Consider the following 25411-nt stretch of genomic DNA (forward strand, 5'->3'; position numbering starts at 1 on the left):
TAAAATGTTAACTTTTCAATAAGAGTATTTGGTGGCATATCCATTTGCCTTCAAAACAGCATCACGGCAACGAGGCATCGAATCAACTAAATTAATGAGAACATCCTGAGGAATGTTATACCAAAATTCTTTAATCAAAGCAAATAAATGATCTTTGGTTTTTTACCAACTAATTGGCGGTCGGTGTTCCCCCAAAGGTGCTCAATAGGATTGAGATCTGGGCTCTGTAAGGGCTTTGATTTTTTATGATTTAAAGTAATCCTTAACAGATCCAGCACAATGATGATAATGATCTTACAACAAGATAATGCCTTTGGTCATTATCTTGTTGTAAGATCCATTTGCGAGTCATTTTGTTTTTTGCATGTGTCAGCATAACATTCTTCACGATGTCTAAATAAACTTTCTGCTTCATAATACCTTTTATTTGATGAATGGGAATCACATTATCACGACTAAAATATTGCCAAACCATAAAATTTCCTCCGCCACGTTTAACAGTAGGTAACTGATATTTTGGATTGAGTCTATCTCCTACTGGACGTCTGGCATACCTGATTCCGTCTCTACTGAACAGCAAAAACTGGTTTGTCAGAAAAAAGGACTTTCGATATTTTTGACTATTTTTTTTCACTTAAATTAACTTTGGTTATTTCAATAAAAATAATTTAATAAACTTTCTGTAACTCATAAATAACCCTTAGTAACAGGTCAGTTACTGAGGGTGTCTACTCTAACTTCAAATGAAAATACCTCCATCAATTCTTCCAGTACGAAAGATTTTTTCTCAAATTAAAATTTGCCCTCATACCTTATACTATACACCATACCTAAACAAAAGTTAAACAAAAAGATAAGATTAAAAAGTCTTAATCCAAAATTAATTTATTTTTAAAATTTCATTTACAGCAGTTAAAATCACAGGTGTAAAAAAACTAATGACAATTTCCACAAGTAGGAGTACAAGGTTCCAGGTTCAAACGACATTTGCAACCACCACTTGTATCACCAGGACCCTAGATAAAAATGTATTTTTAAGAAATCATTTAAATATTTTTTACTCTTCAAAGCACATGTAGACGATTTTGCCGTCAACTTTTTTGCTTGGAGCCTTTTTTTGAAACATGTTTATTTTCAAAAAATTTAACAAATTGCATACAGAAACTTAACTAAAATAGTAGCCTATGAAACAAATACCTTAGGGCCCCATCTAGGTCCTTTTGTAGCCCAACAAATCTCTGTCTTACACATCGTACATTTCAACCAATCACAGCCACTTTTTTTTTGAACCATTACTAAACAAGATGGGCACAACATGGCATCACCACGTTTGATCATTTCCTAAAGTTAGATAAGGCATATAATAAAGTGTATCATCATGGACCATCATCATAATCATGATGATCATGATCATCATCATGATCATCATGATCATCATCTGTTTGTGATAAATGTAAGACTCGGCTAGCTTTCGTGACCCAATAAGCATGATTTATATTATCTAGTTGGCTTACACTCTAGAAATAGCGTGTACTGACTTGAATCACATCCTACCAACGCAAGTTAAACATACAGGTAGGGTTTACTTAATCTGATTGCTTGGGAAGACATCTTCCATATCACCATGATGTTTCACCGTCAGATTGTAATATATATCCTTCTGAAAAGTCTTTGGTAAAATTTTCATTAATAATCATTACAGACCTTATCAGGAACGTCAACAGCTTTTTCAGTAATGGGAAAATAGTCAACAATTGGAATGTCTTTTAGATTGAACATAACTGCTTTAGTGGTGATAAAAAATGATGTTGCAGGTACAGTCGTTTGTCCACCATAAAAATTAGATAAATATTGATAATATAATGGTAATTCATTCATGTGTAAGGGTGTTGTGATTAATCATTTTGAGAAATTTTTGATTAACGATTAATTGGTTTTAAAAAAAACGATTAATCGATTATTAATCGATTATTTTATGAAAAATAAAAATAAAGTTTCTCTTTAATTACACAATAAATAGTATTATTATTTTTTTTAATATAAATTAATTTTGTTTTAAAGTAATAAAACATTCCATTGTAAAAGGAATGGTTATAATATTATTATAGTTAAAAGAGGCAAAGAATCTTAATTTATATAGTTATTGAAAACATAATAAGTTTTATAACCAATTCGTAATACATTAGTGAAAAACGTTTCAGAAGTTCAAATATAAGTTTTATAAAAAATTTTTAATATAAGTAAATTTAAATAACGTTTATTACATGTCCATTTTGTTTCTGTAAAAGATATGAGCCAAGAAAGCATAACGAATCAATAGTTTCATCATTTAAGGATGTTCTCAATTTACCGAGCAAACATGCTTTCAGCGGACCGTGATGCGTAAAGCCGCCGCCGGTATGCCGCTGCTGGCCCACTGTGATGCCTATCCGATGATGGACAGTTATCTCGATTTTGTGTTGGCTTACCGCCGTTGGCTGAAAAACGGCAAAACGCTTCGTTGTGGATACGTTTTTAAATCGGCATGCCAGTTTCGGTAAACACATGGCGATACATTATTGTTTTGCCAACACCAATCCAGAATTGGCTTTCGGATAGCGGTAAGCTGTCGTTATAACACCAAAAGCAGGCATTTCAATTGAAATGCCTGCTTTTGGTAAGACTTAGATTGATCGATTTTTATATGGTGACTGTTTTATAAAAAATTCACTGATTATTACTTATATATGCTTAAAATTGTTATTACATTAAATTTTTAACAATAGTTTACTTAATATTTATAACTCTGATAAAATTATATACTAAGGAAAACAGTAAGTATTAAATAAATAAGATGTAAAAAAAAAATCAAATTAGTTTTTAGTCTTAAAATATAAATTATATGTATAAATTTATATTGAATCTATATCTATACTTTATATTATAAAATATAGCGATAATTATTGCTTATAAATATTAAAAGTTATATGATTTTAACATTGTTATAATCTTATAGCTATACTTTATAGTATTAAGTTTAGATATTTATATAAATGATAGATATAAATTCAATATATATTTATAAGACTCAAAATTAAAAAGACTTATATATATATATATATATATATATATATATATATATATATATATATATATATATATATATATATATATATATATATATATATATATATATACACACACACACACACACACACACACACACACAGAGTCAGTTACAAAAGTTTTCGTACACCTTACAATTTAGAGAAAACACTTAATAAAAACCATTTTAAATACAAAAAAATAATTTCATATCAAAGTAACAAGAATATATCGTACAAGAAATAAAAAATAATTAACTAAATAAAAATATTTATTTGTAAAACTGAAAAAAATTAATTTTTGAATTTATAATATGTCACAAAAGTTTTCCTACACTAAACAAAACTTGTAAAAAAAACAAGAATATGAAAAATTAATCTTTAGTATTTTGTTGAGCATCCATTGGCATTTACACAAGCTTTTAATCTTCTGTTCATCGATGACAGTAATTTTTCGGTATAAGAAGACAGAATTTTATTCCATTCTTCTAGTAAGATATTTTTTAGCATATTAACATTTGTTATTCTATGTTTCCTGACTTGTCTGTCTAAATAATCCCACACATTCTCTATTTGGTTAAAGTCTAGTGATTGGGGAGGAGAATGCAGTTGTTTTGGAATATTGTAGAGCAACCATGATTTTACAACATAAGCAATGTGTTTTGGATCTCGATCCTGTTGAAATACCCAATTATTTCCAAACTTTAATTTAGCAGCATCTGATTTCAAATTATTTTTTATAATGTCCAAATATACCCAGCGATTTATATTATATGTATTTTTTAATATATACCAGCTTTAGTGAATAAAACAATTTATATAAATTTATATAAGTTTCAATAATGAGCTTTTGGACAAACATCAAGTTTTCCAATGCCATTAAATAAAGTTTTCCAATGCCATTAAATAAAGAGGCATTTTTTAGTTCAGAAGATGAATAACATTTTAAAATAAAATAAACATCTTTATTTACAACTTGTTATGTTTATTTTACAATATTTAATATAATTTTAAATATTTCATTTTTTAAACTCACTGGAGTAAAGTATTTGTGCAATAAATATTACTGTTTCCATGTTTTTCATATTCATTCCCTTTTACTGTACCGTAAGATTGGGTGGCTTTGGCCCTACGGGATGACTTTAGCCCAATCAAAATTTTTGTTTAAAAATGGTTTAAAATCGATACCTCAAGGTATGCCGGTTAATGTTTAGTAGCAAACTGTGGGAAATTTATTATTTATTTAGTCTAACTTAGTTTACTTAACTCGAGTCTTTGTGATATTATTGTAAGTTGCACTTTAGAAGCACCTAAAATCCGAATTTTTTTAGGTGGGTAAACTTTTACATCGATAGCAGTACCTGGAGAAGGTTTTTTATTGGAATATACACTGAATTAATTTTAAATAATTAGTGTTTGATTCTATCTTGTTTTGAAAGCTTAACAGTTTATTACTTTTTTGCAATTGAGATTAAAAAAAAATAGGTTGTCTTTGGCCCACTACATAGGGTGACATTGGCCCGGGCTAAAGTCACCCCATGTATTAGAGTAAACCTTTTTTAGTTATCATTTATAGATATTATGGTAGTTACTATGTTGGAATGAAAAATTTTGTAGTAGTAATGCAATAGAAAATCAGTATAACAGTTTGTATTAGTAAATAGCGAAATTTGTTTAGTTCTTAGTTTAAATATGCCAAAAAATTACAAGCCAAATCCTGGAAAAAGAAAATGTTACTTATACTTTAGAACAGTTAGACAATGCATTAAAAGATTTAAAGAATGGTTTAATTACTCAACGACAAGCAGCTTTGAAATACGATATACCAAGATCAACATTAAAAAATAAAATAAAACAGACATATCCTAAAAAGTATGGTGGTCAGCAAATATTTACATCAAAAGAAGAGGACATGTTTAAGGCATATGCAATAAAATCATCTGAGTTTAGTTTTCCTGTTGATAAATATGATGCAAGATGCATAGTAAAAGGGTATTTAGAGAAAAAAGGCATCATTATACCTCAGTTCAAAAATAATTTTCCAGGTGGCGATTGGATTTGATCTTTTTTAAAAAGAAATCCAGAACTCACAGTAAGATTTGCAAGCAACATAAAGCGAAAGAGAGCAGAAATAGGAATGACTGTGATTGATAACTACTTTACAAATCTATCAAATGAAATAAGTAATATATCACCTGATAATATATGGAATTAAGATGAAACCAATCTCAGTGATGATCCAGGTAAAAAAAAAAATTAACAAAGCGTGGATGTAAGTATCCTGAACGCATAATTAATTCTACAAAGACCTCGTTCTCTGTAATGTTTTGTGGCAATGGTAATGGTGAATTGCTACCACCTTATGTTGTTTAAAAGCTGAGTCGTTATGGAATACATGGATGGAACATGGGCCACCAAAAGCACGTTATAACAGATCAAAAAGTGGTTGGTTTGACTCAACATGTTTTTAGGACTGGTTTTTCTCTTTACTTCTTACAAGACTTAAGAAGGCTCAAGGAAGAAGTGTCATTATAGGTGATAACGTATCTTTACATTTGCTTCTCTTCCTAAAGATGAATTTCCTAGACTTTTAGACCATTTAATTACCAACTTAATGAACATGGGAATGATAACCTTAGAGCTGGTTTTTGCAAAACTGGAATTTTTCCATTAGACAAATCTCAAGTGCTTTCATGACTACCATGTTGTAATGTTTAGACTCAACTACTGATTTAGTAAGCCAATCATTTTTAGATCATTTATGTAAATCACTGGATGATCCCTCAGATGGTTCTAAAAAACCAAAGTGATGTAAAGTATATGCTGTCCCAGGTAAAAGCTTATGTTCAACAGATATTTCAACAAAAAATGTTTGTAAAAAGGAGAAATTGTTAAATCTTGTAGAGAATTGTTATGTAATTGTTAAATGCAATGGAAAGTTAAATCGTGGACAGGTTTTTTTTTTCATTTTGAATTATTTATATTTTGCTAATCAATTAGTAAACTTTATAACTAATTATTTTGATAACTAATATTATTTAATGTAATAACTATTGAATAATTTTAAAGTAACTTTGGAAATTTTTTTTTCTGCAGTTGAAAAAATTAAGAAAAAATGGAGCAGAAATAACTATTATGAAAAAAAAATGGACTTAACTGGAAATGGTCACTACCAACAGTGCAACTATTTTTTCCCCAGTCTGAAATAGTCGATTTTATTGAGGAACCAAAGAAAATTTTGAAAAGAGGAATTTATTCAGTTCCAGAACTTTTTTACTAAATTTTTTAAAACATTTATTAAGCCATTTTTGTTTACTTTATACCTAAACTGTTTTGTTTACTTGGTACCTATACTTGTTTAGCTTGTACCAATATTTTATTTACTGTGTACAAGAACTTTGTTACTACATCTTTTTTTGTCACTTTATTTTTGTAAATTTATTTTCTTTGCCTAAATATTGTTGTTTTTATTGTTGTTTTGCTTCCTTTAGTCCCTTTTTACAGGGTTGGGCCAAAGTCACCCTAACACACAGGGCGACTTTGGCCCACCATTTAAACCACCCAAAAGATACTTCAGGTAAATAATTTTCAAATGGGAGACAGATAGTTCTAACTGTCCTTTCTATGTACTTCTAATAGTACTTAGTGTTTGAGGAAATAATTGTGGCTTTCATGCAATAGACATTAAGATGCAAAATGGGCCAAAGCCACCCAATCTTACGGTAACCTCTTGTATATGAGATTGTTAATGAGAATTTAAATTGATCGTGATATTAAATGTTACCAGTGAATAAAGTAAGATAGATTTTATTATTTTAATGTTATTTGTTTCAATGTTGTTTTTAAAAGAAATCCAAAATATAAGTTGTGGAGTTTGTCTACTATTTGAAAAAATTATATACTTATTTACTAAACCATTTTATTTCAATCAATTATTTGGCTTTCTTTATATTTTTTCAAGGTATTTTCATAGTATATATTTTAGTTCATCAAATTATATTTTTATTGATGTGTTCTGTCTCTGATTCATTCTTTTTCAGATCTGCACTTGTGTCTTAGCCTATGGTTTGCAAAAGGTTCACCATTGCCCTTAAGTTGCTGTGGGTTTCACAGTTTGATTTCCAACCTGGCATATAAGTATATCATTTTTAAATACTATTTTATTTGTTAACTTAAAATTAAAATTAAAGATAATTTTTTTAATGAAACAACAATTTTTTTTTATTGTTTATTAGCCCCTCAAGCGTATTGGAAGGAATCGGTATACCAGGTAGAGTATTTAAGGTTACTGTATATGAAGTTTTATTTTTAAAAAAAGGCACGAAATATGACTTTATTTTTATTTTTTTTATTATTATATTCTCATTTTAATCGAAAACTAAATATACTCGGAAAGCCACATTATGGCTTTCCGAGTATATTTAGTTTTCGATTGAAATGAGAATAAACTAAACTTAAAGATATGTTTAGAATTAACTATTTATTTTATATTTTAAACGTTCGCTAAACGCAAGTTAAACAATAACCTATAGATACAAATATTTTATATATTCTGTTTTAAATAAAAAAAAATTATTGTGACTTTAATATTCATATTGTAATTGTAAATTGCAACCTTAAAATGATTTTTATTATAACTTCTGATTATTCTTTTTGTTCACCGAGCTTAAGCGTTGCCACGTATGACCTAATGATTTACAGTTGGGGTAGTGTTTTTTTGGTGCAAGGAGAATTTTAGTATAATAAATTCGTATTTAATGGCTATATACCTATGCACAAAGTCAAAAGGTATTTGATGTGCCTTCCAGGCATCGGCAGGATTTGCCATTTTTTTATGAGTAAAAATTGCGCTGAAAGATATACACAATTTTGCTAACGATAATTGCGTTCTATTCAAACAAAAATACAAAAAAAATATGTATATCAATGCATTCAAATCTTAGTCAAAACTTATTATAGGTCCTATGCTATTCCGCTATCGCTTTATCATCGGTTTGCCGCTGACGGACCGTTGTTCAAAAGTTGTCGATTTGCCGCCATCGGTCCGCTGCCGAACCGCCTGCAGCTTTCCGCTAACGGACCGATGTAAATACGATATGCAAGCCTACGCGGCAACGCAGCGAGCGGCCGACGTTGACACGGCATAAGTGCTGACAGTGGTCCGTTGTCGGTCCGCCTGCTTAATGTTTGCTGGGTAGTTACAAAAAGCCCTGCCGCACTAAAACATCTTTCAGCTTCGACGGACGATGGTGGAATAGTTAACAAAGCATTGTACATTTGTTCAAATAAATGACTTCCACTTCTTTTGTTAATTTTTTCAAAAATGCTCATTTCTTTTTTAATAGGTGAAGCGTTATTTTGAAAATTTACTACAGTTGAAAAATTGGTATTTTTCTTTGACAAAACGCGATTCAATTCTTCTTTTTTTGTTATGTTTTCAGTACATTCGTATGTAGCCTCATCTTCTCAATTTAAACTATTTTCATTAACATTCTCATCAATGAGAAATAAACGATGAACAATTTCTTTAATTGTTAGAGTAATTTCGTTTCTTGTTGATCGTTTTAATATTGCATTTTCTTGTGTAAGTGCTTTTAGGTAAGTGTTGGGATCATCTAAATATTCTAACAAGCCTTCTACATTAATAATTCTACGTTCAAATTTATATTTAATTCTACGTTCATCTTTTACTTACTGTTTCATAGAATTTCAATACAGTTTCACTTGATTGAGTTTTCAATTTAGAAAGTAGAATGTCAAATATTTTTAAAGCATCAGTTATATATAAATCTCGCCTTCCCAATGCAAGTGAACTTACCTCAATGATTTCTAATGATTCTACAATTTCCTCAACCTGCTTAATTTCACAATTTGTTTGATATAAATGAATAACTGACAAATTTATTAGTACTGATTTTATTATTTCTTTCAACTCCAAGAACCGCTTTAACATTGCCAACATTGAGTTCCAGCGTGTACATACATCAATTATCATCATTTTTTTCTTTCTCAGTTTTTCTTGACACTCTCTTTGCAGAAAATCATTTTTTACAGGCGATTTTCTAAAAAAAACGAGCAATTTTTCTAATCTTATTTATTGCTCATGAAAAATCTTGAACAAATTCGATTTCATAATTGCCAGGAGCTACTTCAACCCAACTTTGTCCTTCGCTTTTTTCAAAATCTTCCTCATCATCATCACATTCGTCACTTATTGAAGAGTTATCAAGTTCTGTTTCAAAATATTCGTTATCAGGTTATACTAAATTTGTATGATCAGCATATAAAACATCTACCACAACCAAATGTATCCCATGACTATGACAAATTTGATGATAAATACCCATCAATCTCCCATTTTTTTTATTACAGACGATTCATCTGTTATAATAGTGATTATGTGGTTTTTGAGCTGCAGACCGAACTTGCCTAAACAATTACTAAATCCAGTGTCAACGATCCGGTGTATAAAGACGGAAAAACTTTAAAGTGCTTTTTTTTATATAAAACCTAATCCTAATAAAAAAAGTCGATTAATCGTTCTAATTTTTCAAATAATCGATTAATTAATCAAATCAAAAAATAAACGATTAATCGATTAATCGATAACAGCCCTATTCATGTGTAATTGACAAACCAGCAATTTTTCTCAATATGTCATTTTTGTTACCGGTATTGTTGTTTGTTCCATCACCTAATATTGCTTGAAAAGTGTCTATAGGTTTTTTCTTTTAGGACTTGTATGATCTCATTGACAACATCATTAGCTTGATTGCTTTCTGGAACTACATGATAAATATATCTGTTTTCTGGAAAAGAACTATAACATAGTGCTCCTCTTTCATACTTCTATGACATTTGATATCATATCACTAGAGCCATATTCTATTTTCCATCAAGTGCAATACACAGCAGTTTCTTCACCTCATCAATATACAACTTAATCTCTTGCTCTCTCTAAAACTTTCTTTGTTCTCTTTATCTTACTAGGCTAAATATATATATATATATATATATATATATATATATATATATATATATATATATATATATATATATATATATATATATATATGTGATATGTGGACAAAATAATAGTAGTGTGATTAAAATTAACGAATTAATATTATTATCTTTAAACAGTTATTGAAAATGAAATTGTAATACTGGATTATTAATTAAATTTTTGCTTTTATTTATAATAATTATATAAGTATAAAAAACAGGTTGAACATAATAATAGAAGTATTAATTTATATAATGTTATATTGCAAATAATTTATTTTATCAACAAAAAAAATGATATAAATTTAATTAAACAATAATTAATATTTAATCGCATGCCCCCGGTTTTTTATCACAACTTTGCATCTATTCGGCATTAAGTTAATCAAATTTTGACAACGTTCTAAAGGAATGTTGTTCCAAGCATTCTGGACAACTTGCCATAACTCCTGCTAATTTTTTGGTTTTTGACTATAAACTGCCTCTTTTACATCCGTCCAAAGGTTTTCGATCGGATTGAGATCCGGTGACTGTGCAGGCCAATCCATAACTGCAACCCTATTCTCGATGAACCAACTTTTTACCCTGCGACTGGTATGCTTTGGGTCGTTGTCCTGCATATAAACCCATCCTAGGGGCATATCTTCTTCTGCATAGGGCAACATGGTATTTTGTAATATTTGAAGGTATATGTCTTGGTCCATAATACCATCAATCTTATAGATTGGCCCTACGCCATAATAAGAAAAACAACCCCAAATATTTATTTTTGCTCTGCCATGTTTTACAGTTTTTATGGTGTATTGCGGTTTATATGCAGAGTTAGGTGGCCTCCTTACATACATCCTGCGTCCACTTGACCCAAATAAAACAATTTTGCTTTCATCAGACCACAAAATAATACGCCAATTTGAAACAGGCCAATCTGCATGCGTTTTTGCAAAATGTAATCTTGCTACCACATGCCTTTTTTTCAAAAGGGGAACTTTTCTTGGGCTTCTGGCGACTAACTTACTTTGTACTAACCGCCTACGTACTGTTCTCGAAGAAACGCTTAAATTTAAATCTTCTTTAATATGGCGGGAAGTTACAAAAGGGGCGGGAAGTTACAAAAGGATCGGGAACAACAGCACGTTTTATCAATCTGTCTTCATGTTCAGTCGTTTTTTGTTTTCGGCCCCTTGTTTCGCCTACATTTTTCCATTTTAGAGCATTTCTAATCATCATAGGAGAACAACTTAAAGTCTCTTGAATAAGTTTCTATGTTTTCACTTCTTGTTTTAACTTAATAATTAGGTGTCTCTTTTCTGCACTACAATGCTTTGCATGACCCATAATTTCTATTTATAAAATAAATTTATACGATTATTTTATATATTTCATTAAATTAACACTAAAATTAATCTTACCTTTAATTAGTCTTACTAAAACCAAATAAACAAAAAGCTAATATAAATAAATTGATGGGAAACAACAGATATGTTATTTTAACCTACAAATCTAGATATGTTCGTATATAAAATTCGGGACTTCCCTAAAGTAATTTGAACACTGTTACCAACATTTTTTACTCCCATTTCATTATTCAGTGTTTGTATTACTGTTATGCCTAAATTTATTAATTCATATTTAAATTTACATAAAATTATTATCACAAATCATTGTTTTACTAGCCACTACTATCATTTTGTCCACAACTGTTATAAAATAAATGAAATGAAGCACTCAACTGTTTGCCGCAAAATGAGTTCTGATTAAATCATTCAAAAAGTGCACTTGATACTTAAGAGACGTTTGTGGATCTCTCTCCTTCTAACTGGCTTTCCTAGTTATATCAGGTTCGAAGACTTGTTTCAGGAACTCATGTTGTTGCATTGCTGCATGTGGTAAAAAACTTGGTTTTATGCTCAGTCTTTATTCAAAATTCAAGAAAAGAGCGTTCTTTTTAATAATTTACAGAGAAATTCATACTATTGCTTGCAGGAAAACTCCCTGCAAGCTGTAGGATAAGAATTAGGACATAAGAGGACCTTTTAACTCCAGGATCCTTAAACTTAGACTTAAACTCAAGTTCTTCCATAAATGTTTAAATTTTAAGTCAAAATCAATGATGAAAATCAAATTTTACACGTTGGGTACAACTCGTTTCTCTGGGTGAGATTAAGGTTGAATCTCCAACAATAGCTTGCAAGACTTTGGCTGTGCTTAATGAGCCAAATAAATCTAAGGAAAAACTCTACCTTCCTGATATATGCAGTTCAAATCTAAATCTCTTAAAAGAGCAGTAAGGCTAATCTCTCCTAAAGAAGTTAAATGGAAAAGTAAAGCGACACAAATGATCCTGACAAAAAGTCAAAAAGAACTAAAAATACATGCCGCTTTTTCTAGATTTTTTTTTTCCTTTTCTTTAACTGAATGCTAAAAGAACTCTAGGAGAAAAGGTTCATTTTGTTCTTAACATTTTGTAGACCTTTAAAAAACAAAAGTTCATTAAAAAAAAAGATGAGGTTAATAACAATTCCTAAAAAATGACTTAAATGAGAATTAAATTGAATTTAAATTGAACTCAAATTTTTAAAAGCGTTACTACATAATACAAAAGATGTGCATGCAAGTAGTTAAGTATGTTGTAAGTAATTATGTATGTTTTACGTAGTTATGTATATTGTAGGTAGTTATGTATATTTTTATTTTTTTTTCACAGAATTTTAGTATCATAAAAAACTTACATCGAACATTTGTTGAGTTTTTTGAGCATTTTCATCATTCTGAGCTTTTATTTTTAATTCCTCTTGATATTCTTTGCATGTTTTCTCAGAGTGAATAGCTCTGCAAGTAAGACAGTTTTTGCTCTTACATATTTGGCAATCAAAGAAGTTTACATCATCTTCATAAATACACCAACCAACACAATTTGGTGTACGGCAATGAAAGCTATTTGGATTTGAGCTTTCTGCTACTCTCAAACTGCGTTGCAAGAACTTATCATAATCTTCTGGGTTCAAAATCTAAAGAAGAAAAAAATGATAGACAATTATAGTATCATGGTAACTTTCTTATTAGGATTTTGCTATTGCTTTTTGTTGCTTGTTCTATTGCTTGAGTTGCTTTTATTTCAAACTCAGATTTAAATAAATTTGAGAAAACTCTTTTCTAATAAAAAATTTTTTTTTTATAAAATAAAAAATCTAAATCTTTTTTTACCTCTTCAATTTCCTGATGCGTGATATTTGCAGGACAAGCATATGTATCATTGTATGGACAATCAACCTCAGGATTGTCACTTTTATTTATTGTCTCCATTAAGCAAATTCTAAAAATTATTCAAAAACCTAATGTAAAGTATGTTCTTGTGTTACAAATCGAGGATTGAATAAATATTTTGTTTTAGTTCTTTAAAAAGGTTTAACTATAACAAAAAAATAAAATTTGTTATTAAAAGGGCTACCAACATTTTTATTGCATCTTTGATAGAAAGAAAAACCTCAGTTTAAATTTATTTTCTTTAAAAAAACAAAAAACAATTGCATATGAATATTATTGAGAAAATCAAATATTTATTTCTCCTAACAAATCAGTAAATGTAAGTTTTAAAACACTTTAAAATTCAAATTTTAATTGTTTGCATAGATAATTATGAGACCAAAAATTGCATTTACTGGATTTTTTTCCTTATATGCTAGTCAAAATGAAAGTTAACAAGTTGATTGTTCTCACCCCTTAGATTTATTCTATTATATATCAGAGAAATCCACATAAAAATTCAAGGCAATTAAACACTGATGCATAGCACAGCATAAAATGAAATGATAGCCCTCTCAGCAGAACTATTGCTAACTATCATAGTAGAAAATATAGAGTAGAAACAGCATAATAAAACTTCTTATAATAAGGATAACTTCATTCTAAAAGAAGCTTTGGTAGAAATAGTTGTGCTCTTTCTTTTCAGTTCCATAATTCTAAATAATAATTCTAAATATTCCATAGAACTAAAAAAACAACTCTGTGATAAATAACGAACTTACTTATGAAACTTACTGATTTAAGATTAAGCAGAAATTTGACAACCATCTAACAAAAAACCTTAAGAACAATTTTGCCTTTTGTTTTAAACTTAAACTTGTGTCTTTTACTTTTTAGATTTTTCCTGAATTCTATTTTTTTTTTTTTTTGATTGTGCTTATCAACTTTTAGACTTTTTACTTCTTCATTTATTGGCTTCTTCTTGATTAATAGAAAACCTGGCTGTATTATCCTTATAATATGAGGTTTTTTAAAACCAACCAACAATTTTGTTCTTTAATGTTTATTTTGATTGCTCAACAATTATTTTCTTGATAAACTTTTTTTATCCTTTTTTAATTGCCTACTAATCATTTTAAAAAGAGATTTTTTTAGGAGAGATTAAAAGATTTTAACTTGGAAAGTAAATTTCATGCAAAGCACACATTACACTCAAGTTTTGAATTTTCTTCTCAAATTGAAAATTTTGTCAAACTCATTCAATGCTTCATTTTCACTTTCAATTGACCTTCCTGAGCAGAGTGCATCTCATACATCAAATAGCAATAATCAAATTTAACCAAACTTGTTCTGACACTTTTACCACAACTTTTTATGACAACTTTTATATGACACAGAACATTTTTATGGCATACAACTTTTTATGAGCATTTTTTCCATTTTGGAATAAAAACAGAAAACTCAATAAAAATCAAAAAAATGTTCCTGATACCCTGCATCAATAAAGTTGTAAAAAGTTTTAAATGTGTTAAACAATATTAAAAATTAAAAGTATCAACACATGTGTTTGCCATGTCATAACATATGAAGAATTTGTTAATGTTATTGATCACAAGTAACCTCTAAATATGCTCCAATAAGGTTTACCAAATTAAATTTTTAAATTATTCCATATGTTTTCCCAAAACAGATCTAGTTTACTAAAAATAGAGTACTCAAAAACTTTTCTCTTTGGCCTCTTTTTTATCCTAGTTAATATTTAAACATACAATCATCTTTTATATCTTTGAGTTTCAAATATTCTAATAATAATTTTTTTTTTTGTAAAAAATTTGCAATAAGAAACCAAACATCTTACTTGCAAAATGTGTGAAGACACTCTCGAAGTACAACCCCATCTCCTTTTTCTACATCAGTAAAACAAATTGGGCATTCAAACGATTCTTCATTTTTTAACAACTTCATTTGCATTAAATCATACATAGCTTGGTAATTATTCTCAGCTTCTAATCTTTCTACCACCTTGCGTTCTTCTTCTGACTAAGTGGAGTAAAAGCAAAATGTATTTATGCCTTTATGAACAACAGTTTACATCATTTTTATTTTAATTTTACCTGCTGAGTGAGCTTCTCTGCTTCTTGCTCCTTCATTAACCTAAATAATTCTTCGGGAGGCAAAACAAACTTTTTAGGAACAATGTAGTCTTTTGGGCGTTCAGTTGAGCAAACCATGCATCCAGGAATTGTTGGGATGTTATAAAATGTACACTGAGGACAAACCCAACCTTTAAAAAAGTATTTTACCTGAGGCTAATGTCAGTCTTAACATCTGCCTTCACATATGACCACTAAAACTTTGTGAGTCAAGAAAATTAATTTGAAAATTGACAAAAGACTTTATAATGCAGCCTTCCAAGACAGCACATCCTTCCTCAAGTATCAAAAATCAGAAAAAAAAAAGTTATTGAAAAAAAGATTGAAATTTTAACAAAATAAATTTAAAAAAATAACTAAAGCAATTAAGTCCTTTTGAAATTTGCATAAAATATCATACTTTAGATGAAATGGTTTCAAGCAAAAGATAATGAAAATTGCAAAATGTAAAAAATCTCCTCTTACCTAGAATATTTTTACTTGTTTCTGAACTAAAAAAATTTCTCAGTAGAAAATGAATGAATACAATTTGAAATCAATAAAATGCAAAAAGAAAGTTTATAAATTGCTTTTGAAACTTTTTAGTCATAACTTAACAAATTTAAGTATTTGGCTTTTCTTAAGAAAAGTACAACTTCATTTCTAGAAATTGAATTCTTTTGTTTAACCTCCCAACTTTTTATTTTCTTAAACAATTGAAATGAGTGTTCAATGGTTCATGGTCAGTGAGCTATAGTTTTAAAATTATAATTATCTAGGGTGTTAATGTCTGTGAAAACAAAAACTAAAAAAGATTCTAAGTAAAACTTGCAGAAAGATCTTTTACTAAAAAAATCAATAGAACATGAATAGCAGTCAGTAGAGGATGAGTGGCAACTGTGGCAAAGATAATATAGCATAGCTGATATAGTAAAGCTAATGGCTAATGGCATTCAGTAAACTATAACTATTGATCAATAGAGCACAAGATTTAGTTAATAAAGAAAAGATAAGTATCAACTAAAATAACATGAGTGACAATTAATAGATCATGATCATCAATCAATTAATCATAAGTGAAGGTCAATTAAACAATTTTATTTATCTTTACTCTACACTTTTTTCAAAAGTTGTCAATTACTGTCATAATTTTGTTTTCCTGCTAAGTGCCTAACACCCTAATTTTCTGATCTGCAGCTACAGATACTACTACTTCTAATTAGCAGCTGGTCTAAAAATAATTTCTGTATGGAGCAAACTTAATGATATTAAGTTATTGATCATTAAATATTTCCTCTACCTGCAGAATACTTTTCCAAATGACTATCATCAGTTTGAGTTGATTTTTCATTTTCACTAATGACATCATCTATTGGTACTAAATATAGAAAAATCTCTGTTTCTGGCTGTGTTACCCCATAGTTACACAACAACTCATCGTCTAATGCAATTCTCTTTTGAATAATCCAACGTTGGCACGAAGTAGGAAGTTGATATTCTTTAGCCATCTGACATAAAAATTCATATAAATATAAATTATTTTGTACAAGCCACACACTTTAAACCAATTATCTGTGATTACATTAAGTATTTGTTAATCAACTTACATTGAACATTTATAGAGAATGAAAACTTTTATAAAGAAAAAATCAATAAACAAAATGAATTTCATAAAGAGGGATATTTTCCTTTTTATTTACTTTTCCAATTAAAATTTTATTTTTGTTTTAGCTTTAACTTAAAAGTAAAACGTTTTTCAATAATTGCTTAGCAATTGTTTTATATCTAAAATATACTTTATTGCATACATATAATTATATATATTGATGCTTAAAAACAATTTCTTTTTTAAACATAATATACATACATAGATACACAATACTTAGATACATAGATATGTAGATACATACGTACATACATACATACATACGTACATACCTACGTACATACATACATACATACATACATACATACATACATACATACATACATACATACATACATACATACAGGCATGCATACATACCACCATTTATTTCTATATGTTTCATATAAAACACATCAGTAACTGCCAAATGCAATCATTGTGCCAAAACAAATGGTTGGAACAAGGTAACATCTTCCCAAGTTTGACCATAACAGATACCCCATCTGTTGTGAGACAAACCATTTGTTTCCAATTTAGACTAAATTCATCTAACTTTCTTGAAAGCAACTTTTTAGCTTCTTTAGATGGAAGGCTACCATGTACTTTGATCAACCCCAAATTGTAAGATTTTCCTTCCAGATGAGCATTGACATTTGGAAGCCTTTGATTATTCACACTTGTATATTCATCAGCAGTCAAGCTAATATGTTTACCTTGTAAATCGTGAGCTACTTCTTTTTTTTATTTTTATTTTGGAATTGTTTTGTAATCCTTTAGGGGATTAAGGTGTATATTGATGAATGATTTTCTAAGAAATTGAGAGTTAGTCATTGCATGAATGCTGAAGCCATCAACTGAAGGCAACCTGGCATATATTGATGCCATAGTTTCTCTTTCTACTAATTCTGTCATCTCTCTTTGCCTTTTTACAGGTAATAACATATTTTTTTCTTCAATCCTTTTGATTTTGTCATGTTGAGATTTTAAATTAGCCCTAAGCCCAGAAGTTGATCCGCCAGCACATTTAACAACCTTTTTACTTAAATTACACATGGCAGATTCTTGACCACATTTTGTAAAATTATACCAAACTGAAGACTTTTTGGTCCACATATTTCTTTGTTATTGAATTAAAGATTAATCAGTCAAAAGCATTTTTACATACAAGATTGTTAATAAATATAAAATACTCATCTAAATAAAAATAAATGTTATAAAAGGTTTAAATTTAGTAAATACTTATTCATTAATTAATGATTCTATAAATTAATCTTTTATTTATTTCACACATTTAATTGAAAATTTTGTAAGCAAGAAACACAAAGGTACTCACAATAGATCATCATTTAGGGAAGACATTTTTTCAATATAATAAAATTTTTTTAAAATATCATTTAAAGCCAGTAATTACCGGTAATGGAAAAAAACTTACCGAAAACCGGTAATCCGAAATTCCAGTAAAATCACTGTGGAGCTTTTAAGTTTAATGGTGAGCCTTCTGGTTTTTACTAAAATCTTTGCACAAATATTATTTGATTGTTACCAGTGGAAAGAATAAAGAAAAAGCATAATTGTGATTTTTCTATATAAAATATTTTTAAGTATATTTTGGAGGTTTTCTTTTTTATCCCAGACAGCGCCAGGTACTGACCAGCTAGTTTAATAATATTAACCAAACTTGATTAAACTTATCAGTCAAAATCATAAGGATAACTATTTTTTTTGGTCGGATCTGGCTAGCTAACACTAAGTCAAAAAGACAACAGATTGAATAAACGAACAAAAAAAAAAACCAGTTGGGTCAAAACATATTAATTACACTGGTCAACAGAAAAAATTTTTTTTTTGGTACCAAGAATTTGAAAACTGATTTTAGTTATTTGGTATGCTGAATTCAAATATGATATCAGTTTTTTTCTAGCAGCTCTACTTTTTTAGATAAGTTCACTTTTAACTTTCGGTTCACACTCCATATTGTATTGTTTTTTATCGTTTGGCAGCAAACTAAAACTTTACTAGTTCTGAAGTAGTTGACTAGAAACATTTTTTTAACGTTATATTTGGGATTTTCAGAAATAAAATAAAATGAGTTCAGGTAGAAGAAGCTGTTTAAATAATCCTGACAGTTTTAGCTATATATGTGGCGAATACACATTCAAGGAAAACCAAAAAACTCTTGGTGATTTTATAAAAAAAGCTTACCTCGGCTACTTCAGTGTTAAACTTGGTGATCAAGATAAAAACTGGGCGCCCCACCAGGTTTGTAAAACATGTACTGAACATTTACAACAGTGGACTACCGGAAAAAGAAAGAACTTGAAATTTGGTATCCCAATGGTGTGGAGAGAACCCAAAAATCACGTTGATGACTGTTATTTTTGCATGGTAAATATTACTGGAATAAATTGAAATAACCGTAGCAAGTGGACTTATCCCGATCCATCTTCTGCTAGACGCTCGAGTCCTCATTCACATGAAGTGCCAACACCAACGTTTCACCAACTATCAGAACTCGAAGATGGACAATTTTCATCTGATCAGTATTCTGATAACAATTTAAATGAAGGGGATGGTGATTATGAAGGAATGTCATCAGTACCTCAACGTTTCAGACAGGAAGAGTTAAATGATTTGGTTAGAGACCTCAACTAGTCAAAAGCAGCTTCTGAATTACTTGCTTCCAGATTGAATGAATAAAACTTGCTGGAAAGAGGAACAAAAATTACTTATTACCGTACAAGAGAAAAGAATCTTTTACCTTTCTTCTCTCAAGAAAACAATCTTGAATATTGTCACGAAGTAAGAGGACTTCTGGAAAAAATGGGTTTAACAGAATATTTTCCACATGATTGGCGTTTGTTTATCGACAGCTCAAAGCGCAGTTTAAAATGTGTTCTTCTACACAATGGGAACAAATTAGGCTCAATACCGATAGCTCATTCAACAAAAATGAAAGAGGACTATAACACAATATCTTTAGTGTTGGAAAAGATAAAATACCATGAACATCATTGGGTCATATGTGTGGATTTAAAAATGGTAAATTTTCTACTTGGACAGCAAAGTGGTCACACCAAGTTTCCTTGCTTTTTGTGTCTTTGGGATAGCAGAGATAGATCAAACCACTGGATAAAAAGATATTGGCCAAACAGAGAAAGCATGGACATTGGGAAAAACAATATCATTAATGAACCTCTAGTTGACAGAGAAAAAATAATATTTCCTCCACTGCACATCAAGTTAGGTCTAATGAAGCAGTTTGTGAAAGCTTTAGATAAAAATGGATCATGTTTTTTGTATTTAGTAGAAAATATGCCTCAGTAATGCCAACAGTAATCTGCCATCATATGATGGCAGATTACTGTTGGAGTTTGGAAAAAGACTGCTCCAAAATGTATTCAAGGATGGCAAAGAGAAAAAAAATTTTTAAATGTTCATTAATTTATTATTATAATAATATAATTATTGTTACAGCTGAACATTTTTGTGAATATTTGTATATAAAAAGTGGAAATATTTTTAATAAAAATAATTTTAAACATTTAATTATGTTACATTGATTCAACTAATGTTAGTATATCATGTAAATGATTAAACCGATATATCTTAAAAACTAGAGCTCATAGAAAAAAACTAATGCTATATCTAAATTCAGGGCAAGAAATTCATATAGAATCAGCTAAAAATATCCTGGCATCAAAACAGCTGTTTACCAGTTTTATCAAATGCTCCAAAAGTTTGACCAGCTGAAGATTTTTGGAGAATCTTGGCTCAGCTGGTGTATAATGGAGGCTGAATTATAGCTTTATCACAGTATATAGCTATGAATTAAGACACAATTGAAAAAAATTAATATGAATATTGTCCAAACTATAATGAAAGGTAACTGTTATATATCAAGAAAAATTGAAGATAAAGAACCTTTTTCATTTTGTGAATATACAGCTTTGTTTGTTATGTCTTGAATTAAATGTTTGATAAAAAAAAAAATCTATAGATAGAAATAGATAGATATAGAAACAAATATTTTATTCTGTTTCAAAAAATTCAAACTAACTGTTATTACTCAACTCAATAATTGAAAAATTTTGCACACAAAATTGCAATAGTGGAAGTTAAGTTGATTTACTAGGAAGAAAAGTATTTTTCTAATTAAAATCTTTAACATTGTTTCCACCCAGTAGTCCTTATTTAAATTGTTAAGTAATGAGACTCTTTACATGGTATTTTTCAAATTTTACTTTTTGTCTGTTAACATGTAACTTATAAACCAACTTCAAAAATAATAGAAGAAAATTTCATAAAACAATTTACTGATGAAATTCATTGGAATGAAATTTTCCTTTTTACCTTTAACTTCAGCATTTTAATTGTTGTTTCAAAGGGATTGACAGATAAAGCTATAGTTGTTGGTTTGCCTTCACGACCTTCAATTTTTACATGAATCCAGATGTCATTGTGTGAATTTTTATTATCCAGCACATGCAAAGATAGTTTTAGACTTTTCTCTGCTAACTTTGCAATCAGATTTTTGGCTTCCTCTTTGTTTCCTAACTCAATAGCAGTTCTCAATCTATCACATATTAATTCTAAAAGTGCAAAAAGAAATCTTAGAAAAAAATATATATATAGTTAAACTAAATGTATGAAGTATATTCAGAGCTTGGAAGTTAAATTTCTAAACTCAAATAACCTATTATTTGAACATTATGGACTGATCTGTACAAAATGTCTGTACAAAATTTCTATTTACTTTTTTATTACCTCTACTAATTTGAATACCCAATCAAATTGTTATTCTCAGAATTATAAGTAAATGTTTGTTTAACACAAATTTCTAACAAAAGTAGTTTAAATTCAATTCATATTGCTTTGAGAGTATATAAAAACCAGTGTGTACTGCTTAAGTGTTCTGCTTTTAGAATCTTGCCAGTGTAACTAAGAGTATAAAAGAAAGAGGCCTTGTGTTATTGGAGAAAAACAACAGACAACTAAGTTAGGAGTAAAGAAAAACACATATTAACATGGAATAATATAAATAATGAAATTGTTTTAATAAATATAAGAAAACTTTCAGGTCTTGTGTAGTAACTTGCGTTATTGTTTTTATCTTCTGGTTCTGTTCACAGATCTTTGTTATGGATAAATTAAAAATATTATATCTTACTAATGCGTTAACAATGTCTTACTAATGCCTTATTAAAAAAAAAAAAAAACCAGAAATCAATAAAGATTCACAGAATGGTGTTGTTAATAATGATGACCTTCTCTTCTGGAAGATTTCAGTTAAAATCAACAGACTTATAACATGTTCTAGATATTTTGTAAATATCCATGATAATGCAAAATTATTGAATGCTGATATTGATATAATAGAAAATGGCCATCAGGTAGTGGCACTAAATTTGCAGCCAAAAGGTTGGGTCTGATATTGATAAAAGGTTTGTAGGTGACATTAGCAAAACTAAAGGTTTTGCTGGAAATAAAAAATTGATTTTACTTTTTTAAAAAATTCTAAATTTCAGATTTTCACCCCATCTGAGTATTTGATCTCTCTGTCTGAGTGAGTAGCATTGTCAATATATATAATACTACTGACAATGCATATGGAGATAGTGCAGAATTTCTTTTAAACAATTTCCCTTTTTTTTCTTTTCACAATGTAATTAAACCAATAAATTTTTGTTTCCTATTTAAAACATTTTTCTAATACAAGTACAATTACTTTCATGAATACTAAGTTATATATTGCATCATTTACATCATATTGCTTGACTTGCATCACATTGCTCTAAGAACTGCAATTTTACAATACAAACACATTAAATATACAGAAATAGATAATTAATTTGGAAAAAGTCTTTTTTGTTCTTAATAAATAAACATTCCAAAATTTTAGTGCTGATGTTCATATGATGCTGGAAGTATTATCTTACAAAAATGAAGAATTTTTTCATTAAACAGTAGTTGTAAGCATTTTGAAGCAAAAGTAAAAATAAAAACAAAAATAAACATCTAACTTATTTAATAGCATTTCAGTAACTATCCTAGTCTTATTTATACCATGTATATATATCTAAACTGATATTAAGCTTTTCCAAAATATGAGTTACATAGAAGAACAATTTGAATTTCTTAAAATCATAAAAGTAGATTGGGTTTTGAAAACAAACTCTTCATTTATAATGTGAATAAATTTAGAATAACCAATAAAATAAAAACAATATCATACCATAGTTTTTTTGAGCAGTTGTATTTTCAAAAATGTTGTTCTCATGAGAAGCATTTTTTCTTGAAGAAAGATCTTTTGTTTCTATGTTGGGATTGCTAACATGCTTTTCTATTGATGGTTTCTTTGCAACTGGGCTATCCAATATCTTTGAAACTGAAATTAATAAAATCATTTTTTTGCAATCATTTTTTGAATTTCAAAAACATCATGTAATGGTATTTACAACACTATAAATTAGATCAGATCAGCTAATTAGATTAGCTTTCTTTTTTATATGAGTAACAAAAAAAAAAAGCTTCAAACAAGTTGTTAACTATATACTAAATTACTATTACATTACACCATAAAATTTAGGTATATATTTTTTCACAGTAAAGCTAAATGTTTCTTATACTTTAGAAAGCAGCAAGTAGTTTACCAACAGTTTTCAGAAAAAAAATTTTTTTTCCTGTAATTTCAATTTTTTTTAATAAAAAGTGTTTCAGTAATTTTTGATTCTTTAGTAAATTTGTTAATAAAATGAGAAAAGAATATGGTAAACAACTGTAGTTTGAATAATGAAGACCACTAATGCAATATTAATTGCAAAGCAAAAACAAAAAAATTGTTTTTGTATAAAATTGGAAATTTCTAGAAATACTTTAATCACTGATTGTGGCTCAAAATAATATTTTTTAGATTACATTAATTAAAAAATAAAAAGATACCGGAGAAAGGTAAATACTGCAGCACATTTAAACTAAAGGAAGGTCTATAATAAGTGGTTATTAAATTAAATGTCAAAATGCTATAAAATATAATAATATAGCTTCATTCATCACTAATGTTGTGCAACTTTTTCATGGAAAAATTTTGTTCTGCTAGGCGATACAAAACTATAGAAAATATTATTTGATTATTGTACTTGTATTAAGGTTTTACACAAGAATTTAGGTAACTACCATTTCCTTTAAGACTAGTGCTGATTTTTTCAAAACAACTTTGAACTGCATAAGCATCCTGTTCATTGAAAACTTGCAATCCATAAACTCCTGAGGCTGTCTGAAACAGAAACTGTTTATTTGGTTGTTGATTGAAAAACAGAAAATCCAAAAACCATATTTCACCATATTGCCTATTTTCCTAAAATGAAATTTTAAAATGTTTCTTTGCGCCAAATATCATTAGTTCAATCATATCTGAAAAAATTCAAAACACATTTTGATTTCATAAATGATGATCATTACAACAGCAACTTTCATTCAAGTGTTGGAACCAAATCAACTTAGTAAGCTAAAGTAATAAAGATGAGCAAATTCAACAAAAATCTTAATTCAACAACAACAAAAATTCTAGTGCTAGGAGCTTTAAACTCACCAAACAATTGAAAGTTTATAGTTTCATTAATTGATTTCATTCCTTGAAATTAATTTAAAAGATTATAAATCTCTTAACAATTTTATCATCCATAAAATAAAGTTAAATTAATTACAAACACTTATATTAACCACATCTATCATTCCATACAATTTATTACACCATTTCTATTAAACATTTTTGCCATTCACACACTTATATCAGTTAAATTAATTGCAACATCCCTAAAAAGTAGTTGTAAAGTATATTTAAAAAAATATACCTGAACATTCATTATAGAAAGTTTGCTTGAACCAAAAAGAAAAATGGAACATAGGTCATTGGTATTGCAAAACAATTCCCAGGTTTTTGTGGCATGATTTAAATATGATGGCTTTCCCAAACAGAGTTGCTTTCTTTCCATTTTTAGATTTATTTTGCATTTGTTGAAAAATTGATCCAACTTTATTTTTATCTTCTTTTATAATGAGCAGAATATTTAACTGTTGTAAATAAAACTGTTGAAAAATGAAAACGTCATCTTAACTAGCATATTTTAACAAATTCAGTAAATATAATTTCCAACTTCATTTATTTAAATACATCAAAGACCTAAGACACTTTTTTGAAAAATCTTCACTTTTATTAGGTAAGTTAAATATGTTTGTATATGGATAATGAAGCACAAGAAAACTTGTGTTATTGTTAACAAAAATATCTTCAAATTATACAA

The 25411-nt window shown here is 28.6% G+C and overlaps 1 protein-coding gene, 1 long non-coding RNA gene and 1 pseudogene across 3 annotated transcripts; 2 read left to right on the top strand and 1 right to left on the bottom strand.

Moving 5' to 3' along the window:
- Nucleotides 1–869: 869 nt before the first annotated feature.
- LOC145193042 (ranBP-type and C3HC4-type zinc finger-containing protein 1-like) lies at nt 870–25198 on the bottom strand. The gene is made up of 11 exons (XM_090072486.1): nt 24962–25198; nt 24285–24465; nt 23344–23496; nt 21462–21700; nt 16764–16971; nt 15446–15615; nt 15190–15371; nt 13293–13401; nt 12818–13096; nt 1198–1341; nt 870–1016 (listed from the first exon to the last, which is right to left on the bottom strand). The coding sequence occupies exons 1-11, from the start codon at nt 25100–25102 to the stop codon at nt 936–938; spliced, it is 1887 nt and encodes a 628-aa protein (XP_089928612.1). The 5' UTR covers nt 25103–25198; the 3' UTR covers nt 870–935.
- Nucleotides 2527–7406, top strand: LOC149878424 (uncharacterized). 2 transcript variants are annotated; one of them, XR_016447513.1, is made up of 3 exons: nt 2527–2600; nt 7124–7220; nt 7319–7406. It is a non-coding gene; the product is annotated as an uncharacterized LOC149878424 (long non-coding RNA). The 2 variants fall into 2 exon arrangements; XR_016447514.1 differs by lacking the exon at nt 2527–2600 and adding an exon at nt 3395–3574.
- LOC145191336 (uncharacterized) lies at nt 4073–5978 on the top strand (annotated as a pseudogene).
- Nucleotides 25199–25411: the final 213 nt, after the last annotated feature.

Source organism: Hydra viridissima, unplaced genomic scaffold, assembly GCF_058129835.1.
Source record: "Hydra viridissima isolate aposymbiotic clone 2 unplaced genomic scaffold, HvirCarnegie_v1 scaffold_15, whole genome shotgun sequence".
Taxonomy (NCBI): domain Eukaryota; kingdom Metazoa; phylum Cnidaria; class Hydrozoa; order Anthoathecata; family Hydridae; genus Hydra; species Hydra viridissima.